Here is a 19,908-nt window from a genome sequence, read left to right on the forward strand (position 1 = left end):
TTTGTTTGTTTTATCCAAATCATTGTTTCAAATATTTGAAAATGAATGAAAAAGATTTACTTTCGATCACCTTGTGTGCATATGTCATGCAAAAAAAAAGGTAAATTAAAAAAAATTATTATTAATATCTTTCTCGAACTACGCAGGATCTGATTCATGGGCCAAACATGATACGTAGGCAACCCAGGGGGGTTCGATCCAAATTATTATCATTATTATTATTATTTTTCTTTCTTTCTTCTTTCTCTTAAAAAATGATAATCATAATAAAAAATGATAATCATAATTAGAATAAATAAATAAATAAATAAGTAAATAAATAAGTAATAATAATAAAATATTAAAAAACTAATGAAGAGAAGAATGCCTAGGTAAGCCGGGATGAAACATGAGGTCCTCCATATTAGAAGTATGTATGTGGATGTAATGTGCATAATTTCTTAACACTAATCGGTTTATTACTCTATTCAGAGAGAGAGAGAGAGAGAGATAGAGAGAGAAAGAGAGAGAGACATACTAGCTTAAAGGTGGTTGGTTTGTGGTTAAACTGGCATCACATCCTTACAACACAAGATCGAAAGGGAAACAGAAAATGGCCCCCAAAGACGGAAATGAATCGGACAATGATGAGGAGATCCAAAACCAGATGACTTCACAAGAAACAGGGACAACAGAAGAGATAAGGGTGTTAAGACAACAAATGGCAGAGATGTACGAGGCTTGGATGAGTGGACAACCTCCACCATCTTCAATCCGAGACTATTTTAATACAAATATGTCTCACCCTATCCAGGTGTCGACAAGCGATCCGATATATCCCCCTGGATTCGACCCCTATGCTAACACATCCAATGTCGCTGGAACTTCTATGGCGCGCCCTTCGAATACGCCTGTAATAAGTAATCCACTCTTTGTGTCAACTGCCCCGACTAACAGCATCCCGCAGCCAACGATGGTGCCAAAATCCAACAGCGATCCTCCGCCCAATGTTCGGCGTGAGCAGAGTTACACTCTTGAAGAGACCATTAAAATTCCAAGTTCTCATCCCCACATTCATCAATATAGTTCCCCTTTTGAAATTGAGAGGATGGTCAAGAATGAGGAACATGAAGAAATGACTAAGAAAATGAAGAGTTTGGAACAGAGTATAAGAGATATGCAAGGACTAGAAGGCCACAAAGGCATCTCATTCAGTGACTTGTGTATGTTTCCTCACGTCCATTTACCTGCTGGTTTTAAAACTCCAAAGTTTGAAAAATATGATGGTCACGGAGACCCCATAGCTCATCTAAAGAGATATTGCAACCAATTGAGGGGTGCAGGGGGCAAAGAAGAGTTACTTATGGCCTATTTTGGGGAAAGCTTAGTAGGGATTGCATCTGAATGGTTCATAGATCAGGATATCACCAACTGGCACACATGGGATGATTTGGCTCGATGTTTTGTACAGCAATTCCAATATAATATTGACATTGTCCTAGATCGCTCCTCGTTAGCTAACATGAAGAAGAAGACCACGGAAAATTTTCGTGAATATGCTATCAGATGGAGGGAACAAGCTGCTAGGGTTAAACCACCGATGAAGGAGTCAGAGATGATTGACGTTTTTCTCCAGGCGCAAGAACCTGATTACTTTCACTATCTGCTGTCTGCCGTAGGGAAAACATTAGCTGAAGTTATTAAGGTGGGGGAAATGGTGGAAAATGGCATCAAGTGTGGAAAGATTGTAAGTCAGGCTGCCCTAAAAGCCACAACACAAGTGCTTCAAAATGGTTCTGGAAATATTGGAGGGAAGAAGAGAAGGGAGGATGTGGCCACTATTGTATCAGCACCTAGGACTCATGTTCTAGATAATTCCCCACAACACTATTTTCCTTCCCAAGCTCCACAATATTCTATGACATACACTCCATATCATGTTTTTAATGCACAACCAATTGCACCCCCTTCTTATCCACAATGGCGTGCACCAACTCCATAAAATCATCCACCACCCCCTCAAGTTCATCAAAACACTGCTAGAATTCCTTTCCGTCCTAGACCACAATACAAAAAGGGAAATGGCGTTAAAGGTGAGTTCACTCCTGTTGGGGAGTCGTATGCTAGCTTGTTCCAAAAATTAAGGACGTTGAATGTTTTGAGTCCTATTGCGAGAAAGATGTCGAATCCTCCCCCGAGAAATTTGGATTATTCTCAACATTGCGCATATTGTTCTAATGCCCCAGGGCACAACATAGAGAGATATTGGTATTTGAAAAGGGCCATTCAGGATTTGATCGATTCTAATCGAATTATAGTTGAAAGTCTGAGTGGACCCAACATCAATCAAAATCCATTGCCGAGGCATCCTGAAACAAACATGCTGGAAATGATGAAGGGTCATGAAGAGTTTGCATCTCCTTATAAGCCAATCCTTAGGGTTGGAAATGGCATTGAGAAGTCAGCAAATGTTGTTGATTTAACAAAAACGATGCCTTTAGGGGCGGAAAGTGTGTTAGAAAAGTTGAGTCCATCAAACACACCCATCTTAACTGTGAAAGGAGCCCTTGAAGATGTTTGGGCAAGTCCGAGTAAGGAAAAATCGTTTGTTCCAAAAGGGCCAAACAAGCCTATCTTGATCGTGCGAGGGGCCCATATTCCTCCGGTGATTATCAAGCCAGTATCCCAGCTCCCAATGACTAACCCCAAAGCTGTTCCTTGGAATTATGAGCCTACTGTCGTGATATACAAGGGAAAAGAAATTGATGAAGAAATTGATGAAATAGGAGGAATAACCCGTTCAGGAAGATGTTATGTCCCGGTGGAATTAAGGAAACTAAAAATGACCAAATACAAATGAAGAGTCCGGTCACTGAAGGAGAGGCAGAGGAATTCCTAACGAAGATGAAATTATAAGACTACTCCGTGGTGGAACAATTAAGAAAGACTCCATCCCAAATCTCTTTGTTGTCTTTGCTAATACATTCTGATGAACATCGTAAGGCTGTAATGAAAATTTTGAATGATGCACATGTTCCTAGTAAAGTTACAGTGAGTCAGTTAGAGAAGATTGCTGGGAGAATATTTGAGGTAAACCGCATCACCTTTTCGGATGATGAACTACCCAAAGAAGGCACAGGACATAACCAAGGCCTACATATCACTGTAAAGTGTGAGCTTTCATATGTCACTCGAGTTCTAATTGATGGAGGATCTGGAGCAAATATTTGTCCTTTATCAACTCTACAGAAATTGAATGTTTGTGCTGAAAGGGTCTGACCCAACAATGTATGTGTTAGAGCTTTTGATGGGTCAAAAACAGATGTTATTGGTGAGATAGAGCTCGTACTAACCATAGGGCCTGTGGATTTCGCTGTTAATTTTCAAGTGTTGGATATCAACGCGTCCTACAATCTATTGTTGGGGAGGCCATGGGTGCATAAGGCTGGAGCCTTCCCCTCAACGTTGCATCAAATGATTAAGTTTGAACACGACCGACAAGAGGTAATTGTTCATGGTGAGGGGGATTTGTCAATCAACAAAGACTCTTCCTTCCCTTTTATCAATGCGGATAATGAGAATGAGGCACTAGTTTATCAGTCTTCTGAGGTAGTGGTTATTGAGCATGTCCCCGAGGGGAGTGTCATTCCAAAACCAAATATGTCCATCGCGTTTGTAATGGTGGTGAATGAATTGCTGAAACATGGGTTTGAGCCGGGTAAAGGCTTAGGAATCTACTTGCAAGGAAGAGCTTATCCTGTGAGTCTACCAAAGAGCATCGGTACTTTTGGCTTAGGCTACCAACCTAGAGTCGAGGACAAAATGAAGGCAAAGAAGCAGAAGAGAGATGTATGGTCACTTACCAAGCCTATACAACCAATCTACAAATCTTTCATCAAAGCCCGCGCAACAGAATCTTATCAATCATCTTTTCCAGAGCCAGTGATGAAAGTTAGCGAAGAAATGATCAACTATTTTCAAGATTTATTTGTCGAGGTTGATATGGTGGAACTCGGAGAAGGCACTAGCGACAAAGATGTGCAATTCATTGGTCCTGATGTCAATCTAACCAATTGGGAGGCCACCCCTCTCCCCGTTAAAGACGAGTCTTGGTAGTCTGTCTTGTTTTTTCTTTTATCATCCGATTCATTCAAGGATTGTAATTCGGATTTTATCTTGTCGTTTTATTTCAAACATTCTATTTCCCTTTTCAATAGGATGTAATTGCATCTTTATTTCAGTCTAATATATTTGTTCGTTTTCTTTTATACAGTTCTTTCTATGCCGATTATAGTGATATGACATGCATGCAGAATTTTTCGCCAGATCTTAATATCCAATCTAATCTTCGACCTAATATTGAAATAATAAGTCAAGAAATTGAACATGATGAAGACAGAGTATTTGAAGAAGTAAGGAGGGATTTCAATCATTTTGAAAATAACTCAAATCCAAACATGAGTGAAATTGAGACGATAAATCTGGGGGATCAGGAAATTATTAAAGAGACTAAGATAAGTGTACATGTTCAACATCAAAAGGACGATATAATCCAGGCCTTGTTTGATTACAAAGATGTTTTTGCGTCATCTTATGATTACATGCCTGGATTAAGCACGGACATGGTTGTTCACAAGTTGCCAATTGATCCTAATTTTCCTCCAATAAAGCAGAAGTTGAGAAAACTCAAAACCGACATGAGTGTAATAATTAAAGAGGAGATCACAAAACAACTTGAGGCCAAAGTCATTCAAGTCTCTCAATATCCTTCTTCGTTAGCCAATATCGTACCCGTCCCTAAGAAAGACGGCAAAGTTCGAATGTGTGTTGATTATCGTTATTTGAATAAAGCAAGTCCAAAAGATGATTTTCCTTTAACTAACATCCATATTTTATTGGATAATTGTGCTAAACATGAGGTTGCATCTTTTGTGGATTGTTATGCGGGCTACCATCAGATTATTATGGATGATGAAGATGCAGAAAAAACATCTTTTATCACTCCATGGGGTACATATTGTTATCGTGTTATGCCTTTTGGATTAAAAAATGCAGGGGCAACTTATATGAGAGCAATGACAACCATGTTTCACGATATGATGCATGGAGAAATCGAAGTTTATGTGGATGATGTTATCATTAAATCTAAAAAACAGTCAGATCATGTGAAAGACTTAAGGAGATTCTTCGAAAGGCTCCGCAGGTATAATCTCAAGCTTAATCCTGCAAAATGTGTATTTGGAGTACCATCGGGGAAGCTTTTGGGGTTTATAGTCAGTCGAAGAGGTATCGAGTTGGATCCTTCAAAGATTAAAGCAATCCAAGAATTGCCACCTCCAAAGAACAAAACTGAGGTTATGAGCCTTCTAGGAAGGTTAAACTACATCAGCAGATTCATTGCTCAACTCACAACAACTTGTGAGCCTATCTTTAAGTTGTTGAAAAAGAATGCCACAGTCGAGTGGACCAAAGAATGTCGAGAAGCTTTTGAAAAAATTAAGAGTTACCTATCGAATCCCCCTGTGTTGGTTCCTCCCGAGCCAGGAAGACCTTTGATATTGTATATGTCAGTACTGGATAATTCTTTTGGTTGCGTACTGGGTCAGCATGATGACACTTGGAAGAAAGAGTGGGCCATGTATTACCTCAGCAAGAAGTTTACCGTTTACGAAGCAAAGTACACCCTTCTTGAAAGAACGTGTTGTGCCCTAACTTGGGTAGCACAGAAGTTGAAACATTAACTTTTATCTTACACTACTTATCTCATCTCACGTATGGATCCGTTGAAATATATTTTTCAAAAGCCCATGCCCACAGGCAGGCTTGCGAAATGGCAAATATTGCTCACAGAGTTTGACATTATCTATATAACGCGGACCGTAATGAAAGCTCAAGCATTGGCAGATCATTTGGCAGAGAACCATATTGATGAAGAATATGAACCACTTAAAACCTATTTTCCAGATGAAGAGATATCTTGTATCGACGAAGTTATTCACGATAGCGATCAAGGTTGGAAGTTATTCTTTGATGGTGCCTCTAACAGGAAAGGAGTTGGAATAGGAGCTGTTCTTATGTCTGAATCAGGGGAATATTACCCCATATCTGCCCAACTTAGATTCTATTGTACTAATAATATGTCTGAGTACGAAGCGTGCATTTTGGGTCTGAGGTTAGCTGTTGACATGGGCATCCAAGAATTGTTAGTGTTAGGAGACTCAGACTTACTAGTTCATCAAATTCAAGGAGAATGGGAAACTCGAGACCCAAAGCTCATACCATATCAACATTGTTTACAAGGTCTTTGTCAACGATTCGTGTCGATAAAGTTTAGACACATTCCCAGAATGCACAATGAGATTGCAGATGCATTGGCCACTTTATCTTCGATGCTCCAACACCCTGATGACGCCCATATCGACCCTTTATACATACAAATTCGTGATCAACATGCCTATTGCAACATGATTGAGGAGGAATTTGATGGTAAGCCTTGGTTTCATGATATCAAAACTTATCTTCAGTCTGGAGAATGTCCGTCAAATGTAACTAGTAATCAAAAAAGGACTATTCGACGACTAGCAAGGGGTTTTTTCTTAAGCGGAGGCATACTGTACAAGAAGACACCCGATTTAGGTTTTCTAAGGTGTGTAAATGCTTAAGAGGCTTCCACAATCATGATTGAAGTACACTCAGGAGTTTGTGGACCTCATATGAATGGATATGTTCTAGCCAAGAAGATACTTCGAGCAGGGTATTATTGGCTCACCATGGAGCGGGATTCCATACGATTTGTTCGTAAATGTCATGAATGTCAAATACGTGGTGATTTAATACATTCTGCCCCTTCTGAGTTGCATGCAATGTCTGCTCCATGGCCTTTCGTGGCATGGGGAATAGATGTGATTGGACCGATAGAACCAAAAGCATCGAATGGTCACAGGTTCATCTTAGTGGCTATTGATTATTTTACAAAGTGGGTGGAAGCAGTAACTTTCAAGTCAGTGACCAAGAAGGTCGTGGTGGATTTCATCCATTTCAACATCATCTGTCGGTTTGGTATTCCAAAGGTGATTATAACTGACAACGCCACAAATCTCAACAGCCACTTGATGCAAGAGGTATGCCACCGATTTAAGATTGAGCATCAAAATTCGACTCCGTATCGCCCAAAGGCAAACGGGGCTGTAGAAGCTGCTAACAAAAATATAAAAAAGATACTTCATAAGATGGTGCAAAGTTCTCGACAATGGCATGAAAAGTTGCCTTTTGCTTTGTTGGGTTATCGCACTACAGTCCGTACGTCAGTGGGCGCTACCCCATATTCACTAGTATATGGGACTGAGGCAGTTATACCTGCAGAGATTGAGATCCCGTCTTTACGAATCGTTGTGGAGGTTGAAATTGACGATGATGAATGGATCAAAACTTGGTTAGAGCAATTAAGTTTGATTGATGAGAAGCGTCTGACATCAGTATGTCATGGACAATTATATCAGAGAAGAATGGCACGGGCATACAACAAAAAGGTGCGTCCCAGACATTTTGAAGAGGGTCAATTAGTGTTGAGACGCATTTTGCCACATCATGCTGAAACCAAAGGCAAATTTTCTCCAAATTGGAGAGGACCATTCGTTGTTAAAAGGGTATTACCCAATGGTGCTCTTTACTTAGCTGATATAGAAGGCAAAGTGACAGAAACGGTCGTCAATGCTGATGCTGTGAAAAGATATTACATATGATTGAGTTTCGACATTAGAAACCCTTACGTTTGGGCTTGATATTTCAAGGGTTAATTCAATGGGATCTCTTGGTTATGCTGTGTCCTTGACCAAAAAAAAAACAAATTGCCTGAACTACGTTTGACCTGATTCTTGTTTCGGCAAGATACGTAGGCAGCCCTAATATTGGGTTCGGTTCAACCAAATACAAATCCAAAAATTCATATTGTAGTATACTGGGGCAAAAGTCGTTTGTTTATTTATTCGGTCTCTCATCTCACAGCTCAAAATCAACCCCGTCATCTTAAGTCAAAAAAAAAAGTCTTTGCATCAGCCCTTGATATGTCGAGAATAAGTTGGTTAAAGGTAGGTAAAAATCTTGAATGGGCACCATAAGACAAATGTGAGTAAAAAGAAATAAAAATGAGAGAGTCTTATTGGTGAAAACCCTAAGTGGGCACCGTAAGGCGAAAAGGAGTTGAATATAACAGAGTCTTCTTGGTGAAAATCCTGACATGCACCCTAAGGCAGACGTGAGTTGGAGAAATTAACATGATTGAGTTTTAGCAGCAAAGACCTTCGTTAATACCACAAATTCTATAAGGGTTCAGATTATTTATGGCTTCATTAAGTGTTGGGATTCCACATCAAGATTGAATAATCAATAATGGTTGATAAATAGATTGGATAGCCAAGTCTGGAAATCAATTCAAAGTGCATGGCATGATCAATAGACTCGGCTCCCACACTCAGATAAGCTTTTCTTTCTTCTTCTTACAAAAAAAAGAGTCTTCATCGAATCTTTTCTTTTATTCTCATATAGTTCGTAACTTAATTATACTTTTTTTGTCACTTTTTTGGTATGTATTTGAGTCGAGTCTTTGTCAAAAAACAAAACAAAAAAAACTATGAAGGAATTTCAAGACTCGCTACCAAGTCTCTAATCGGTACTAGACAAAGCATCAGGCCACTGAGTTAATCTGTCTTTAAGTGTTGAATTTGAAAATTCTCTGATCCTATGAAGGCTAAACAATGAGTGTTATGAGATGAAGACATTGGATTTAGGTCGCAAAATAAGCAAATGTGGATGAAAGTACAATCAATCAGTAAGAAGTATTGAACGTTGGAAACAACCAATGCGTCATAAGTGTTTGAGCCGCCTTTGTCGAAAGATGGAACTACAAACCAACCACCACCTTTTCAAACTCACAAATTTTCTTTGTTGAAGCAGGGACACAAGTTGTTTCAAGATTAAGGATTCGAGGAACCTAGATGTTCAACCTAGTCTGCAGCGAGCGAAATGGAAACCCTATAATAAAGACTTGTGGAATATTATATGAAAGTTGGCTAATATATATCAAAATAGCAATTACTTGAATGTTGGAATATTTATTTTATTTATTATTATTATTATTATTATTCTCCTTGAAGGAACTTCCAAATAATGAAGATAGCATTCACAATGTTTCGTTGGTATTATTAGTTTGTTGAAAACTTTATTAGCAGGACCCTCCTGGATAATGGGATTAGACGGACCCCCTGGATAATGGGATTAGCAGGACCCTCCTGGATAATGGGACTAGCAGGACCCTCCTGGATAATAGGATTAGCAGGACCCTCCTGGATAATGGGACTAGCAGGACCCTCCTGGATAATGGGACTAGCAGGACCCTCCTTGATAATGGGACTAGCAGGACCCTCCTGGATAATGGGACTAGCAGGACCCTCCTGGATAATGGGATTAGGAGAACCCTCCTGGATAATGGGATTAGCAGGACCCTCCTGGATAATGGGACTAGCAGGACCCTCCTGGATAATGGGACTAGCAGGAGATAATGGGACTAGCAGGACCCTCCTGGATAATGGGACTAGCAGGACCCTCCTGGATAATGGGACTAGCAGGACCCTCCTGGATAATGGTAGCAGGACCCTCCTGGATAATGGGATTAGCAGGACCCTCCTGGATAATGGGACTAGCAGGACCCCCCTGGATAATGGGATTAGCAGGACCCCCCTGGATAATGGGACTAGCAGGACCCTCCTGGATAATGGGACTAGCAGGACCCTCCTGGATAATGGAACTAGCAGGACCCTCTTGGATAATGGGACTAGCAGGACCCTCCTGGATAATGGGATTAGCAGGACCCCCCTGGATAATGGGATTAGCAGGACCCTCCTGGATAATAGGACTAGCAGGACCCTCCTGAATAATGGGATTAGATTACTTTCTCATAGGATTAATACTTCCTAGTCTAGATTTTTAGTTTTATTTTCTCCTGAAATAAACACTTCCTAGCCGAAGTTTATGTTTTATATTTATATTTGCTAATAACTCATAAAATTTTCCCAGTGAAAACTGGGGCAAAAATTTTATTTATTTTTTGTTTGTGGTGGTTCTCAGGTTTTCTCAAGCGAGACCTGGATTTGAAATTCAAGAATAAAGTTTCAAATTTTTTAGAATAATCAATTCCATGATGGTTAGAATTCTTTAATTCATATAGCAGCCTGATTTCCACACATCTTTTGCTAGTCAACTTTTGATCAAGAAAACACGCATTCATTCAAGAGCATTTTTCGAGTTGTCGTTTTGAAGAATGTCAAAAGTTCTGTCTAAGTGGCAAGTTCAGCCTCCATTCCAATTCTAAGTTAAGATATTCTCTCAAAAATCAAGGTGATATTTTAAAGTCAAAATTCAAGTGAAGATTCAAGAAAAGCTGCGTGGATGGAAGTTTGTACATTTGTTTTTCTTTGGCTAATAGTTTTCAATTTTTATGTAAGGATAAGAACCGCGATCTGGAGCCTCGTTGGAACCTCACTTAACTTCCAACTCATCACTTTATCTCCTCGAACTACATGTGGCCTGATTCCCTTATCACCCGGGATATGTAGGATGTCCAAAACAAGGACTCGATCGCACAAATTTTTGTCTTTCAAATTAAAGTTCGGTCAAAACTTGTCCTTTTGTCTACTTCTTTGTCTGAAAACTCTTCGTATTTCCAATCAAAGAGGGGCAAACTGTAGACACGTAATTTTGACCGAATTTAAGTTTAACACCAATTTTAAAGCATAAATAATTTTATCAATCTAAATTAAATATATTTTGATTTTTTTAATTTTTTCATTAAGTTTATTTAAAATATATAAAAATAAACAACATAAATATATTTTTCATTAGAAAAGTTTATTTTGATTGTAAAACAAAAAGAAAAAAAAAGAAAAAAAAGATATATATATATATAGATTGCATAACTAATATTTCTTAATTTTATATATATATATATATATATATATATATATATATATATATATATATATATATATTATATTTTTTTTTATTTTTTTATTTTATTATTATTATCCATTTAGCTTTTATTTATTTATTTATTCAAAAGAATTAATTAATAATTTAATAATTATAATCTATATATATTTAATATTAAAAAGCAAAAAAGAAAAAACCCACGATTTCCATTTACCCATTATCCCAACTCCCACTCACACCCCATGTACACCTGCACACACTACACAAAACATATATATAAAAAAGGAAGATCAGAAGGTAAAAAAAAAAAAGGCAGAACACGAGAAGGAGAAAAAAAAGAAAGAAAGAAAGAAAAAGGGTGAAAAGAAAAAAATACAAACAAAAAAAAAACTCTTCCACAAACAAAAATCAATAAATATATTCACATATTTTGCTTTTGACTCACAAAAAAGGTTGAAGTTGAGGTCTATTTTCGCGGTTCCTGATTCTAATTGTTTTCTTTTGGTGGAATTTTCGCAAGAGGTATCACTTTTTATTATTTTTTATACAATTTAATATCGTGTTTATACAAGCACTGATTACCATATATTAAAGTTGTCAAATTTCACATGTGGTTAAACCGTTATGTTTTATAAGATGTTTGTTCAAATATTTAATATCAACTTTATGTTTAGATCCTTTATATAGTTTTATTTTGTGTGAAATTGCTATAACAAACCGTAGTTTATTTCATATTAAATAATTCATAGTTTATTTCATGCCTAAGTAAAATTATTGTCTAAGTCTATTCTTATTTTTCATGTTTAGTTTTTAATGATAATATGTGTAGTTATTATAATTCTAATGATAATATGTATAGTTATCCAAATTTTTATTTTCATGTCTTACTAATTTGAATGAATTTTTTGTTTGGTTGTGTTTAGAAATTATTAAATTATATTTTATATTATATTATATGTGTTGTCTTACATTATTATTTTTAGATTCTATAAAAAACAAATAATAATAGACTTGTTAGGAGAGGATAATAAACTGAAAGAAAAAAGATAAAATAAATAAAAAATAATAACAATAAAAATGGAATAACGAAAAGAGGTAGAATATGTGAATAAGAAAAGAAAAGAAAGGTAGTGAAGAAGGAATGTTCGAATTAGAAAAAGAATAATAAAAAATAAAAAGTAAATATATAATAAAAAGAATGTAAAAAATGTACACAAAAAAAATACTTTAAAAATGAAAAGATACAAAAAGTATAGTGTAAAAAATATGTGAAATATTTTATTATTATCATTAAAAAAAAAATTAAAAGAGTAAGAAAAGAAAAGAAGAAAATCAATGTAAAAAGAAAAAAGAAAAAGAAAAGTTAAACAAAAAAAAAAACGTGAAAATTAGTATTAAAAAAAACAAATAAAAATAAATAAAATAAAAGAGAGAAATTAAGAAGCATGCAAATGTTGAAAGTATGAAAAAAAAATTAATAAAAATGTGTAAAAACTTCACATGTCTATAAAATAGTGCAATTTTAAATATGTTAATATAAATCAAAAATGTGGGTAAATATATTTGTCTTAATAATACAATATTCATAAATTAGTTTAAGTCATGAATGTCCATAAAGCGATCGTGCTAGAACCACGGGACTCGAGGGATGCCTAATACCTTCCCCTCGGTCAATAGAATTCCTTACCCGAACTCGTTCGCAGACCAAACAAAGAGTCATTTCCTTTTGATTAGGGATTAAATAAAAGGTGACTTGGAACACCATAACTCAATTCCAAGTGGCGACTCTGAAAAAGCTAAAATAATCCCCTAATTAATTACGTCACTTAAATTGGAAAAACCCTTACGCCGCCGCGCGAAAAAGGGGTGTGACAAGGCCCCCTTGACGGTCCGTCGACCCAGATTGCTATTACCAAAAATAAACTCTACTGCTCAAAATGACTAAACAGGTCGTTACAATGATACCAATTTACCCATCGTTCGTCCTCGAACGATCACAGGAAGAAAAACAAGGGCGGGAAAGAGTACCTGAATCTGTAAAGAGATGTGGATATTTTTCTTGCATATCAGCCTCCTTCTCCCAGGTGGACTCTTCAACTGGCCGATTCTTCCATTGAACATTGACGGATGCAATCTCCCTTGATCTCAACTTGCGGACTTCTCTATATAAAATGGCAACAGGCTCCTCCTCATAAGACAAATTCTCATCAAGAAGAACTGAATCCCAACGAATGATGTAGTTTCCATCCCCATGGTATCTTTTCAACATAGACACATTAAATACCGGGTGCACTCCTGACAGTCCTGGGGCAAGGATAATTCATAAGCTACCTCCCCCATGCGCTTCAGAACTTCAAATGGACCAATGTACCTCGGACTAAGCTTACCTCGCTTACCAAACCGCCTCACCCCTTTCATGGCTGAAACCTTGAGCAAAACTTTATCACCCTCCATAAACTCCAAGTCTCTAACCTTTCGATCTGTATATTCCTTTTGTCTACTTTGAGCCGCTAAAAGCTTTTCTTGAATGCATTTCACTTTATCTAACGATTCCCTCAGAAGGTCAGTACCCCATGGCCTAACCTCAACTGCATCAAACCACCCAATGGGCGACCTACATCTTCTCCCATACAGTGCCTCAAATGGGTCCATATCAATGCTTGATTGATAGCTATTGTTGTATGAGAACTCTGCTAAGGGTAAGAAGTTATCCCAATGACCACAAAACTCTATCACACATGCACGAAGCATATCCTCCAAAACATGAATCGTTCGCTCAGACTGACCATCGGTGTGAGGGTGAAATGCGGTACTAAGATCCAACCTAGTACCTAATTCAGCATGCAATGTTTTCCAAAACATAGAAGTAAACTGCGTACCTCTATCTGATATGATGGAAAGTGGAACTCCATGCAATCGAACGACTTCTGAGATATAGAGCCTGGCTAACTTCTATGCATTGTAAGTAACCATAACCGGAATGAAGTGAGCAGACTTAGTTAACCTATCAACAATTACCCAAATGGAGTCGTACTTACCCATTGTCTTTGGAAGACCAACCACAAAGTCCATTGCAATTCTCTCCCACTTCTATTCAGGAATGGGCATTCTCTGAAGTGAACCCAATAGGCCTCTGGTGTTCATACTTTACCTCCTGAAAATTCGGGCATTGAGTAACAAAATTAACAATGTCATGCTTCATCCTGCTCCACCAAAAATGTTGCTTTAAGTCACGATACATCTTGGTTGCACCAGGATGTATAGAATACCTTGAACTATGAGCCTTTGTAAGAATAGTGTGGATCAAATCATCAACACGGGGCACATATACCCTCCCCTTAATTCTCAAAACACCTTCCTCATCGATTTTTGCTTCTTTAACCTTTCCTCGCAACACCTTATATCGGATCCGGATCAGTTTCTCATCAGTACACTACTTTCCTTTAATCTTGTCAAGAAAGGAAGATCTTGCCTCCACACAGGCCAAAAATCCTCCCTTCTCATTTACTTCTAGTCTCATAAAGACATTAGCCAGAGTCTGAACCTCTCTAGCCAATGGGAGTCTTGAAACCTGTAAGTGAGCTAGGTTCCCATGCTCCCTGCTTTTCTACTTAAAGCATCTGCCACAACGTTAGCTTTTCCCGGATGATACAAGATAGTAATATCATAGTCCTTCAGTAGTTCCATCCATCTCCTCTGTCTCAAATTCAAATCTTTCTTAGTAAAGACATACTGCAAACTACGATGATCCGTATAGACTTCACACTTAACCCCATATAGATAATGTCTCCATTGCTTTAATGCAAACACTACTGCCGCTAACTACAAATCATGGGTCGGATAATTACGTTCGTGCACCTTTAATTGCCTCGAAGCATAAGCAATTACATTTTTCTCTTGCATTAGCACTGCACCCAAACAAGAATAGGATGCATCATAATAAACAATGAAGTTCTTTCCTTCCACTGGCAAGGTGAGAATTGGTGCAGTAGTCAACAAATTCTTGAGCTTCTGAAATCTTTCTTCACACTCGTCCGACCATACAAATGGAACACTCTGTTTGGTCAAGTTTGTCAATTGGGAAGCAACAGAATAAAATCCCTTGACAAATCAACGGTAGTAGCTAGCTAAACCAACGAAGCTCCTTAACTCTGTAACATTAGTAGGTCTCACCCAACTCTTCACTGCTTCGATCTTAGAAGGATCCACCATTAGTCCATCCTTAGAAACTACGTGCCCCAAGACAGACACTGAATCTAGCCAAAACTCACACTTAGAGAATTTGGCATAAAGCTTTTTCTCCCTCAACATTTCCAATACAATTCTCAAGTGCTCCTCATGTTCTTTCCTCCTCTTCGAGTATACCAGTATATCATCAATGATCCAGATAAGGCTTAAAAATCCCGTTCATCAAGCTCGTGAAAGCAGCAGGGGCATTTGTAAGCCCAAAAGACATTACTAAGACCTCATAATGTCCATACCTGGTCCGAAAAGCAGTCTTTGGCACATCCGTTGCCCGTATTTTCAATTGATGATAACCAGATCTCAAGTCGATTTTTGAGAAAGTACATGCACCTTGTAACTGATCGAACAAATCATCGATGCGAGGAAGAGGATACTTGTTCTTAATAGTTACCTTATTCAGTTGCCTATAGTCTATGCACATCCTAAAACTTTCATCCTTCTTCATCACAAACAAAACAGGAGCACCCCAAGGGGATGCACTTGGTCTAATGAAACCTTTGCTTAACAACTCTTGAAGTGGGGCCTTTAACTCTCTTAACTCAGCGGGAGCCATTCTATAAGGGGGTATGGAAATGGGGCGAGTACGCGGCTCCAGATCAATGCAAAAGTCAATATCCCTATCCGGTGGCATACCAGGAAGGTCTGCAGGAAACACATCCAGAAACTCACGGACTATCGAAACCGACACAATTGAAGGTACTTGGGCAGTATCATCCCTGAGGTGTGCCAAGAAAGCTAAACACCCTTTACTAACCATTCTCTTGGTGTGAAGAAAGGAGATGATACAAACTGGAGTGGAAGTGTAGTCACCCTCCCATACTAACGGATCTGTCCCAAGCTTGGCCAATGTTACAGTTTTAGCATTGCAATCTAAGATTGCAAAATTTGGAGAAAGCCAAGTCATACCCAGAATTACATCGAAAACCATTTTTAAGATAACCAAGTCTACATGAGTATTGCTCCCCACAAAAATTACAACACAAGACCTATACACCTTCTCAACTATCACAGACTCACCCACCGGAGTAGAAACACGAATAGGCATGTCAAGCAAACACAATGTAAATCAAAGACAGTAGAAAATGACTAAGATACATATGAAAATGTTGATCCAGGATCAAATAATACAGAAGCCATGCATTCACAAACCAAAAGATTACCTGTGATGACAACATCAGATGTCTCCGCTTCAGATCTCCCAGGGAAAGCATAACAATGAGCCCTATCACCTGTCTGCCCGTTGCCCCTACCATGTTGCGCTGCAGCAGTTCCAGTTTTCCCGCCACCCCGGTTAATTTGGTGCCCTCCATTACCTTGGCCACCCTGTCCTCAAGAATAGCAGACTCTTCCATGACACCCTCTAACTCTGACTATTGGGGGTCTGTAACTCTGTTTGGGACAATACCTCTTAATATGTCCAGTCTCCCCACATCCACAACACTCTTTGGGTTCAAGCATAGGTCTCTGTGAGAACGACAGAGTATGGGGATAACCTCCAAACTCAGAGAAATGCTGACCGGTCTCCGGTGGACCCCCAGCAGCAGCCTGTAGTGAAGACTGAATTAGTCGGGCTGGGTAACCTCCTGAACCCTGTCCTCTGGAGTAAGAACCATTAAACTCACCTCCCTTGCGGAACATTTTTTGTGTCGATGCCATGGTGAAGTCGTCTGGCTTCACCCCCTCCACCTCTTTCACAAAGTCTACCACTTCCTGAAAGGACATTGCTGCAGCAGCTACCTATAAGGCTGAAATCTGCAAATCTGACATCAACCCCTTCACAAAACGGCGAATCCGCTCTTGTGGACTGAAGCAAAGCTGGGTGGCATACCGGGATAATGCACGAAACATAGCCTCGTAAGCAGTAACCGACATCCTGCCTTGCTCTAGGCTCAGGAACTCATCTCTCTTCCTATCCCTCAAAGTCCGGGGTATATACTTCTCCATAAACAAGCTAGAGAATGATGCCCAAGTCATAGGTGGTGCCTGTACTGGTTGACATTCAACATACGATCGCCACCACATTTTGGAATTTCCCTAGAACTGATAGGTTACAAACTCAACACCGAATCGTTCCACTATGCCCATCTTATGTAGTAACTCATGACAATCAACCCGAAAATCATAGGCATCCTCAGATTCAGCACCCTTGTAGACAGTAGGTTTCAATTTCAAGAACTTACTGAAATGTTCGTGCTGATCACTTGTCATTATAGGCCCTATAGTCAATCGAGGAAACATGCCTATTTCCAATGAGGCATCCATGCGGGGAGCCACAACAGCTGCATGTTGTACTCCTGGAACCTGGGGTGCTGGTGCAGAAAACACTGGAGGTGTCTCGCCTTGATCAGATAACCCGCTAAGATAAGCAAGAACCTGGTTAATCATCTCTGGGGTAGGTTGGGGTGGTAATTCCTCACTCTGTACTTGTTCATTCTCCCCTTCCTCACCCTCTCTTAATACTTACTCAGTCGGTGGAAAAGTCACCGCCCTAGTACTAGATGGGCCAGGTGCTTGTCCTCTTCCTTTAGAGGACATTCTCCCGCGAACTCTACCACGTCCTCTGGCCACTGCTCCTCTTCGAGCTACAGCCCCAGTGGCTGGCTCAGACGCATCTTGTCTTGCTGGTGTTGGTGTTGACACAGTTGTTGCTCTAGTTCTAACAATCTGCGAAATAGAGTGACTATGGTCAGATACCAATTTGTATCACCTAGATACCAATTGGATCCAAGTAATAGCACGAAAGAAAGAAAGAATGGAATTTTCCTAAAGTCCTATAGCCTCTCAAAGAAAAGTAAAGGTGTGGCCCTACCGTTCCTCAAGACTCTACTAGACTCGTTCTTGTGTGATGAGACCAACGAACCTAATGGCTCTGATACCAAGTTTGTCACGACCCAAAACGAGCCGCGAGTTGCACCGACACTTATCCTACTATGTGAGCGAACCAACAAATCTAAACCCCAACATTTCAACCATAATAAATATAATATAATGCGGAAGATTTTAAAACTCATTAACGAAATCAATTACTAACTTCTAAAATTTATTAATTACTATCCCCAAAATCTGGAAGTCATCACCACAAGAACATCTATCCTCAAATCACTACATCTAAGAGTATCTAGGAAGCTAAAATAAGTAAACAAATGGTCCATGTCCGAACTTCAAGGACATCAAGACATGAATGAGAGAGAATCCAGTCCGAGCTAGGAACAATAGCTCACCCTAAAACTTGATTATGCTGAAGTTTGGCTAAATTTGCGGTTGAGTTGAAGACGATGGTACGTTTGCTGCACTCCACAAATAACAAAGAAAGAAACATACAAGTATGGGTCATTACAAGGCACAAGTACTGAGTAGGTATCATCGGCCAACTAAAAATAGAAAGCAATATATATCAGATAATAACATAAAATCAACCATAACACTTAACAGGTGACAACAACAACTACCAAAACCATTGGCCACAACCCCAAGCACATCTATGAGGACTCAGGCCTCCACACCATACTCATTTGGGAAACAGGTTCTTTAAATCTGAGTATATTAGCATAATTCACGATTCCTTCTCTTTACTATCCTGGTGTCGGAACGTGACACTCTGATCCTCTACTTATCATTCTCTTAGTTCATCAAGCCTTCCTTTATACCAAGGCATCATCATTAACAAAGAGGTTTTTAAGGTTCAAGATTCAACAGCCTCATCATGCTTATTCATCGCAATTACATAATCACATCATGCAAGCACACAATTAAGCATATAGAAGACTTTCCAAAACTACCCAATACATATCAATCGCTATTTTGAGTTTACTACGGAATAGCATAAACCATAACCTACCACTACCGAAGAATCGTGATCAAGCAATCTACTTTCCCAAAGCTGCGTTCTTCTCTTTCTTTCGCTCGTTCTCTCTTCTTTTCTTCTGTTCTTTCTATTTTTCCTTCTTCAACCTCTTTTTCTTTTACCCTAATTATCATATAACTAAGTATAAAGATGGTAAAATTAACCCACTATTTATTTCAAGGTTGTCTATTTTAACCCCCAAGTAATTGAATTATTAACATTAAACCACTAACTTTATAGTCATAAGCAGGAATAGTCCAAAACACCCCTTAAAACTTTTAACAGAAATCCGACCCAATAAGGGTTACTCAGCCTGTGACGGTCCGTCATGACTGTGACGGTCCGTCCTGCTGCTTCCGTCACAAAGTTCAGAGACTCAATTCTGTGGAAAGATTTGTGACGGTCCGTCGTGCCAACGATGGTCCGTCCTTCCATTCCGTCGTGAAGTTCAAAGAGTCGATCTCAGTACCCAAATTTTCAGAATCTAAGTGTTTTGGAACGAGGCCCCTCGACGGTCCGTCGTGCCCATGACGGTCCATCGTGGGATGTGTCGACCTTGACAGCTATTACCTGAAATAAACTCTACTGCTCAAAACGACTAAATTGGTCGTTACACCGAAATCCTTAATAAAAGGTCTTGCGTAATTAACTATTCCTAGAAATTTTTATAAATCTTTTAAATTATTTAATTTATCTGGGATATCTAGAGCTTTTTTAGCTATATGAGGTTGTAGCTTAACTTTTCCTTCTCCTAAAGTTATTCCTAAGAAATTTATATAATTTTTACATAATTCTATTTTGTTTTTGCTAATTATTATTCCATTATTAACAAATAATCTAAAAACTGTTTGTAAATG

At 38.7% G+C, this 19,908-nt stretch overlaps 2 protein-coding genes across 2 annotated transcripts; one reads left to right on the plus strand and one right to left on the minus strand.

Annotated features, from left to right (window-relative positions):
• Positions 1–592: 592 nt before the first annotated feature.
• LOC138348845 (uncharacterized) lies at positions 593–1,981 on the plus strand. The gene has a single exon (XM_069298436.1). It carries the CDS (start codon positions 593–595, stop codon positions 1,979–1,981), a length of 1,389 nt encoding a protein of 462 aa, XP_069154537.1.
• Positions 1,982–10,097: 8,116 nt separating this feature from the next.
• Positions 10,098–13,614, minus strand: LOC138348846 (uncharacterized). Its single transcript, XM_069298437.1, has 2 exons — positions 13,294–13,614; positions 10,098–10,118 (listed from the first exon to the last, which is right to left on the minus strand). The coding sequence occupies exons 1-2, from the start codon at positions 13,612–13,614 to the stop codon at positions 10,098–10,100; spliced, it is 342 nt and encodes a 113-aa protein (XP_069154538.1).
• Between the last annotated feature and the right edge of the window lie 6,294 nt (positions 13,615–19,908).

The sequence above is a fragment of the Solanum lycopersicum genome, chromosome 5 (assembly GCF_036512215.1).
Source record: "Solanum lycopersicum chromosome 5, SLM_r2.1".
Lineage (NCBI taxonomy): Eukaryota > Viridiplantae > Streptophyta > Magnoliopsida > Solanales > Solanaceae > Solanum > Solanum lycopersicum.